We start from the raw sequence: 7,843 nt of genomic DNA, 5'->3' as shown, positions 1-7,843 counted from the left end.
TTATACATATTTACAATATGATTTCCTCTGAATTTTAAACTTGTAGCGAAAAGTTTCTGAAAACTTTCGAAAAGAGCTTTGAATAACATTTGGCAAAAGCTGTATACGTGTAAAACTCACCATACAAACCTTTGTTTATGTGTGTAAGTTTAAAACGTATATTTTAAATTAAAAATAAATTTTTTTAAAAGTTATTTTAAGTTTAGTTATAATATTAGGTTGTCTTTAAAAAATTGCGTATTTACTATTATATAGTACTATTTTTATTTTAATAAAATCAAAAATTGTAAACAATTTATTGTCGATCACTTTTATATAACTACAACTCTACAAGTTACGCTCAACTCATTTACCTTCTTTGATTACTAATCTAGAACATACGTTTTAAATAATTTCAAAGACATTGTCTAAAATAAGTTGACCAAATTTATGTTTTTGGGTATGATTTGTTAAATATTAAATACATGTTTTGTTGGATAAATACAGCCTAGTTGCCAACAAACTTTTGAATACTTATCGTATTCCTTCATGTAATATTCCCCCTTACAACTGTCTTCTTCTCTTTCACCAAAAACACGCATTTTCTCCTTCAAAAATCATTGCCTACAAAATCAATTTTGATTGATTCCAATTTTCATGAGATTTAACAAATTCTCAGGAGCCAATTCCTCGCTGTTACTCCTTGAATAGAGGCTGTTCACGGAGGAGGAGAAGAAGAATCCACCACCGCCACCGATGGCCGGCGACGACTCCACCACCATTATATCCGAAATTCAGTCTCTTCTCCGCCTAGTCCGCGATGTAGCGCGAACCACTGCCACAGGATTCACAGGAGGCTTCAAGAAGGACTGTACAGACCTTTCTAGAAGAGTAGCTTTGTTGTCGTATTTATTGGAAGAAATTAGGGATTTTCAAGGTGATTTGATGCCGTTGGATACGGCGTGTTCTTCGTCATCGTCTCCTTCTTCCTTATCTGAGCTAACCACCGCTCTTCAAGCTGCTAATCGATTGCTTCAATCTGCAGGAAGCTTCGATCACAATATTTCCGCTGTAAGTACACCCCCAATTTTGTCGATTCGATTGAGGAAATTTCAGCTAATAGATTCTAAGTTTGTAATTTAGAAATTGAATGCGTCATAATTACGCTGCATTTAGAAATTGACTGAATTTACAATTTTTTTTTTCAATTGAATTAGTCAAGCATATTATCGTATGAGCCTTCTACTTTCTTTCTCCTTATAGTCTTTTAATTACTTGTGATTAAAGGAAGGAACAGCCGAGAAATTCGCGTTTCAATTCCAAGGTGTCACATGGAAATTGGAAAAAGCGTTAGCTAACTTACCATATGATCATTTTGACATATCAGAAGAAGTTAAAGAACAAGTAAGATTCAAACATCAAACACTTGTTCATATACATATCTTGCAATGAAATATTATTCTCAATCCTTCTGTTTTTTAGGTTGATTTAGTAAGAGTTCAACTGAAAAGAGCAACAGAACGATATGTTGGACAACAAGATCCAATCTTATTATTGGCAACAGAGTCTGATTCTTTTCAAATAATCAACATTCATGATGATGATGATGGAGTTAAATCAAAAGTGGGAAGTTTTACAAATGAAAATCTTCCAAAAGATTTAGAGCCTGTGACTGAATCAACCCTATTAAAAACTACTCGTGATGTACAAACTTCTCCTGTGATTCCAGTTGACTTCCTTTGCCCTATTTCACTAGAAATCATCAAAGATCCTGTTATCGTGTCCACAGGGCAGGTATGGCGTATCATAATTTCATAAAATTTCTCTTTTTCTTTTAAATTTATTTGCATCTAATCATATCTTTTTATATTATGTTACAGACTTATGAGAGATCCTACATACAAAGATGGATCAATGGCGGAAACACAACATGCCCAAAAACGCGCCAAAAACTTCGAAACCTAACTCTTACTCCAAACTATGTCTTGAGAAATTTAATCACTCAATGGTGTACAATTCACAAAGTTGAACACTCAACTTTACTAACAAACAGAAGGTTAAAAGACAGCGATGGATCGTTTCTTGATGTAAGCATTGAATCAATCATTCATAGCCTCTCGAGTCAATCTATTGAAGAACGAAGGGCAGCATTGTCAAAAATCCGATGTTTATCAAAAAGAATCACAGAAAACCGAATGATTATCGCTGAATCAGGAGGGATTCCGATTCTCGTTGGGTTATTAACATCTGAAGATGTCACCACACAAGAACACGCAGTGACATCGATTTTAAACCTCTCGATATACGACAACAACAGAGGATTAATAATGCTAGAAAACGCAGTACCTTCTCTTGTTCAACTTCTCAAATCCGGAACCATGGAAACACGAGAAAACGCCGCCGCGACGCTTTTCAGCTTATCGCTCTCCGACGAAAACAAGATCGTAATCGGCGGGTCCGGTGCGATTCCGGCGTTGGTTGATTTACTTGAGAACGGGAGTAGAAGAGGGAAGAACGACGCTGCGACGGCGTTGTTTAATCTCTGTATCTATCAAGGAAATAAAGGGAGGGCGGTTAGGGCTGGGATTGTTTCGGTGCTGCTTAAAATGTTGACCGATGTGAATAGCGCCATGGTTGATGAAGCTTTGACTTTACTTTCGATTCTTGCTAGCCACAACGAAGCTAAATCGGCTATGGTGAGAGCTCAAATTATTCCTAATTTGATTGATTTTGTAAAATCTGGGATTCCGAGAAACAAGGAGAATGCTGCTTCGATTTTGCTTTCGTTGTGTAAGCGAGACGATGAGAATATTGGGTGTGTGATCAGACTTGGGGCATTGACACCATTGATGGAGCTTGCTGATAATGGTAGTGAGCGAGGTAGACGAAAGGCTAACTTGTTGTTGGGACATATTGAAAGGTTTCGACAAAATCTGGAACATTTACAAGTACGCGTTGACTGACTTATTTATCTCATTTTTTATTTTTTTACACGATTCTTTAGTTGAAGAAAACAAAGAGGTGAAGCAACTTCTTGTGTTTTTTCTTTGTGTATTCTTGTTGGTCAATAGTTGATTTCATATTTGTTATTATTTGTTTGATATAGATTATAGAGGATAACATTTGTGTTTGTTTAAATATTAATTAATGCCCAAGTTTCTAGTTTATACACACTTGATTGGTGTTGTTATGTTGTATATTAACCTAAAATCATAAATCATTAAATTATTATTAGGAATCAGCTTAAAAATTAATTAATACCCAAGGTTCTATTTTCGGATTCAAACTTTTTTCAGTAAAAAAAAAAAAACAGTGGAACTGTTGTTAAATGATTTAAAATCGGTCTAAGAAAATCTGTTTTTTTGAAACATGTTTTCTATTCGGTAAAAATATGTTTAATACAGTTGGCTCGGATAAATACGCCCGGTTTACAAAAACTCGATTATTCCTCAAGCCCGTTTCGTGTTGTTTTCCGTTCGAATGATGATAACTAATTTTATGTCTATCTCTAACCGATCATCGTGTAATTATTCGTAAGTCTTAAGTTATGTTTGACGGACTATCTGAAAACAGAACAAAACTATTTGATAAGCTAAGTTGGGAAATGTAAAACTACATAAAAGGACATATACAAAAATGATTCAATATTATAAGACAAATATGTAAATCATAGAATCAAATTAAACTAAATACTAAATGACATTTACCCGATTATTTGTGTTTAAGTGAAATTTCGTGCATCCCATATCATATTTGTAATATTATCACAAATTTCTCGCATCTCTTGTCGTGATTGTCGAATATTATTATGACAAAATCTTTAATGATTATATTGTTCTTCTATAGGCATGTAATTATGTTGTTGAACAATGTTGAAATTCATATTTGTCGAGTCATTTCTTTGAATATTGTATGAAGGGTAAATGTCGTTATTTTCCACCTTTGTTCAATATTTTCCAATTGGCATTCTATTCAATATTTTTTCACCTCTTTTTTCAACACTCCCAACGAATGTTCAATTGAACTTCGAAGAAATGAATGTGCACAATTAAAAGCCTCTTGGGCATTGGTTGTAAGCACATGTTCAAACTATGACTGATGATATATATGAGATGTGGATATGGTGCCAAATATCCTTTTCGGTTAGGATATCATTTGTTTACTATGTAGTATTTTCCTATATGAATGGATTAGATTGATCTATATAGTAATACCAATATGTAAGTTCATGTGTGAATAGTTTCGATCAACTGAATGAAACAATAAAGAAAATCAAAAGAATGCATACATGATGATGATAAACAAAACTTCAACGATGTCTTTTATACAAATTTTTACGATGTCGTGCTTCTCTAACATAAATCGATAACATTGATAATGCATCACTTTATAGAAATTGATCGTGGAGGGAAAATATTCTTGCGATTTATAGGGGAATTGGATCGGATATATAATGATTTGCGATAATTACGTTGCTGATTGTTTGAGATTGTGCATATCTCTTATCTATTTTTGAAGGGCATAATTGGAAAAATATAAAAAGCTCCTTCAAACATTGGTTAGAGTATCTTATCAGCTATTTTTTGGATTGACAAACATGACAATCTCAAAAGCTCGAAAAATATCTAATTTTGGTCCGCTAAACACAGCCTCATTCGTGCATAGTCCTAAAGAACCATAATCGATCGGTCCTAAATAGGGGTGGCAAATCGGGCCATCGTGTCGTGTTTTTGTCTGACTCGACACGACACGACAACGTTTTTTGTAACACGCACACGACACGACACGATATCATGTTTTTTTTCAACTAACACGAAAACGAACCGATTAAAAAACAGCAAACACGACACGATATGAAAATGATGACATAATATAACAATTAATTTATTTAATTAATACTTAATCATACATAACATGATAAACACGAAAAACACGACAGACAAATGCTAAATCGTGTCAGTTTCGTGTCGAATTTTGAACACGACACAACACGACATCGTGTTGTTTATACTTGACACGAACACGAATTCGAATTTCAGTTTCGTCCCAATTTCGTTTCGTGTCGTGTATTTTTGTCGTGTCGTGTCATCAATTGTCACCCCTAGTCCTAAAGAACCATAATCGACCGGCCACATGTACTTTTAGTTATTTTGTAAAGACAATTATCTAGAAAATAAAGTTTTTAACGAATTTTTACTCAAACCAATTCTATATTTATTTATTTGATTATTAAAGGAAAAAGTTGGAGTAAGGAAATATTGATATTGTCCTCTTTTAGTCCTTTTTTTGTCGAATATGGTGGATGATGTAACATTTTCTCTTTTCAATGATTGGAGTAGCTTATCATCTATATTTTGGCTTGGCAAATATGACAATCCCAAACGATTCGAAAAAAAAAGTTAGCCGTGGTGCGCTAAACACATCCTCAATTGTACATAATCCTAAAGAACCATAATCGATCGGCCACATGTACTTTTAACCGATTTTTAAAGACAATTATCAAGAAAATAAAGTTATTAACAAATGATTTACTCAAATCAATTCTATATTTATTTATTGAATATTTAAGGGAAAAGTTGGAGTAAGGAAATATTGATATTGTCCCTTTATAGTCTTTTTTTTTCCAATGATAAATTTGTTTTTCTTTTCGGTCATATTTATTTATGCCAATCGTTTTTCTTTCCTATCTTATGACATTATCTAAATCTTAATTGATAAATTCATAGAAATAATCTATATTAAAAAAGGTTGAGTTTTCAAACCATTTAAAGTACATTGCTATTACATATAATGTTAGTAAAGCAAACTGCATTTAAAGTACAATGCATATATGTACAACATTATTAAAGTACATTGCTATTAAACTATACTAAATACAGTGCTCTAAGACTTTTGTGGTCTTAAATAACAAACATATAGAAAGTATATTGTTACATTAAGTGTCCTATTAATACAAAGTACTAAATTGCTATTAAAGTACAACTCCAAAAGTACCATATATATATATATATATATATATATATATATATATATATATATATATATATATATATATATATATATATATATACTACTCAATTTCTTTAAAAATCATCATTGCCATCTTAATTTTGACAGACACCGTCATTTTTATCTTAGTTACATGTAACATTATCTATGTCATCAAAGTTCTGATAATTTTCTGGTTCGACATAATGAATTTGTCATTCTACTCACATTTGATGTGTAACTATCAACGTTTGATGTGGTATATAATATCCATGATTAACATACTAAATTTGTAGATACATGTAATGATTTTCATAAACAACTTGTAGATTGAATTTGTTGTTGGTGCTCTGTATGGAACATATCCACCAACATTGTGATGATCATTTGCATATGTATGCATACCTACTTGACTGTTACTACTTTTTCCATTGTTATATCGGTTTCCACCAATAACATATCAATTTGCGACATTATATGGAGCAATATGTCTCTTTGTCACACCCCAAAACCGAAACGGCGGAAACGTTCGGGGGTGGAGGACGTCATGTTTAGTATCACAAGACATGTATCATAGTAAGCAAGTAATGAACAACCATTTCGTTAGAAAGAAAGTGTTTACAAAGTATGTGTTCACAAAACATAGAGTACATAAGCAAATAACAAAACAAGACTTGAAGCTATACTGCTCCATCTTCTGAATTCCCAAAGCGAGTACCTGTCTACTAGTTTCCTGAGAATACAAGTTATTTGAAAGAGTTTATCAGCAATTAAGCTAGTGAGTTCATAAGATTTTAGTGATGTAGGTCAGTTGTAGAAAGTTGTTGAAAAATGTGGTTGAAATGTCGTAAGTTATAAGTTTTGATTTTAGAAAAGTTCGCCTGTTTCCCTAGAAAATCCTATATTTCCTACTTTGATGAAAGATACGTAAAAATGATCCTACAATCCTTTCTATGAGTACTAAGTAGATACAAGTTATGTAAAACTCAGAGTAAACAAATAATTGATTGTGCGCATCTGCCCTAAGTCCACAACCAAACAAGGAACATGAGGTAAGGCGGATAGCACACATCCCATTGTTTGTTAGGTCCTCGTTGTATATAATCCTGGTGTATTCACTTGTTACTCATGGAGTTAATTGTAATAGTTCATTTATATTTAATGAAAATATCCTTTAAGAAAACCCTTATTTCTTATAATAAAATAGTGACCACAGTGACTACTTCTATAATTACTTAATTTATACTGGCTATATATATAATCTAATATTGAATATATAGTTGATTGGATGAATCTGCCCTAAGCCCACAACCAAACAAGGAACAGGAGATAAGGCGGAAAGCACGCATCCAACTACCCGTTGGGTATTAATGATATATAACCATGATGTATAAACTAAGGTATTATAGAGTCAATCACCTAAAGTCCTTTAAGTTTACACTGGTTTAATAAAATGGATTAAACCGTTTACTGGTAAGTTTCTAGCTTTGAGTACCAAAAGTTCTGTTTGAAAAGTATGCTTCGTACTAGAAAATTGTGCATTGAATTAGTGTCCTATGACTTGACCCATACCTGGTACCCCTTATGATGACTTAATGTGTACGGATCATATATATATATATATATATATATATATATATATATATAACTAAAATCGAATAGATAATAGGTTGGGTGAATCTGCTCTAAGCCCACAACCTAACAAGGAACAGGAAAAGAGGAAAGCACACATCCTATTACCTTTCGGATCCTATTTATATATATATATATATATATATATATATATATATATATATATATATATATATATATATATTCCTTGATGTATACATTAAGGAATCATAAGGTTAGCATTATGCTCCCTTTCTATTGAATG

At 32.5% G+C, this 7,843-nt stretch overlaps 1 protein-coding gene across 1 annotated transcript; it reads left to right on the top strand.

Annotated features, from left to right (window-relative positions):
- The first annotated feature begins 510 nt into the window (after window positions 1–510).
- On the top strand, window positions 511–3,071 carry LOC145092673 (U-box domain-containing protein 11-like). Its single transcript, XM_079030639.1, has 4 exons — window positions 511–1,050; window positions 1,267–1,383; window positions 1,462–1,773; window positions 1,860–3,071. Exons 1-4 carry the CDS (start codon window positions 736–738, stop codon window positions 2,940–2,942), a joined length of 1,827 nt encoding a protein of 608 aa, XP_078886765.1. The 5' UTR covers window positions 511–735; the 3' UTR covers window positions 2,943–3,071.
- The last annotated feature ends 4,772 nt before the right edge of the window (window positions 3,072–7,843 follow it).

The sequence above is a fragment of the Lactuca serriola genome, chromosome 3, assembly GCF_051521515.1.
Source record: "Lactuca serriola cultivar US96UC23 chromosome 3, Lser_US96UC23_V15, whole genome shotgun sequence".
NCBI classification, from domain to species: Eukaryota; Viridiplantae; Streptophyta; class Magnoliopsida; order Asterales; family Asteraceae; genus Lactuca; species Lactuca serriola.
Note: the sequence above shows the minus strand (reverse complement) of the source record. Positions and strands in the feature narration are given on the sequence as shown.

Excerpts from the sequence above, each read along its gene's own strand:
- LOC145092673 (XM_079030639.1), top strand. The coding sequence starts at position 736 with ATGGCCGGCGACGACTCCACCACCATTATATCCGAAATTCAGTCTCTT. Across the intron at positions 1,051-1,266 it reads TCGATCACAATATTTCCGCT|GAAGGAACAGCCGAGAAATT; the intron begins GTAAGTACACCC and ends TTGTGATTAAAG. Across the intron at positions 1,774-1,859 it reads TTATCGTGTCCACAGGGCAG|ACTTATGAGAGATCCTACAT; the intron begins GTATGGCGTATC and ends ATTATGTTACAG.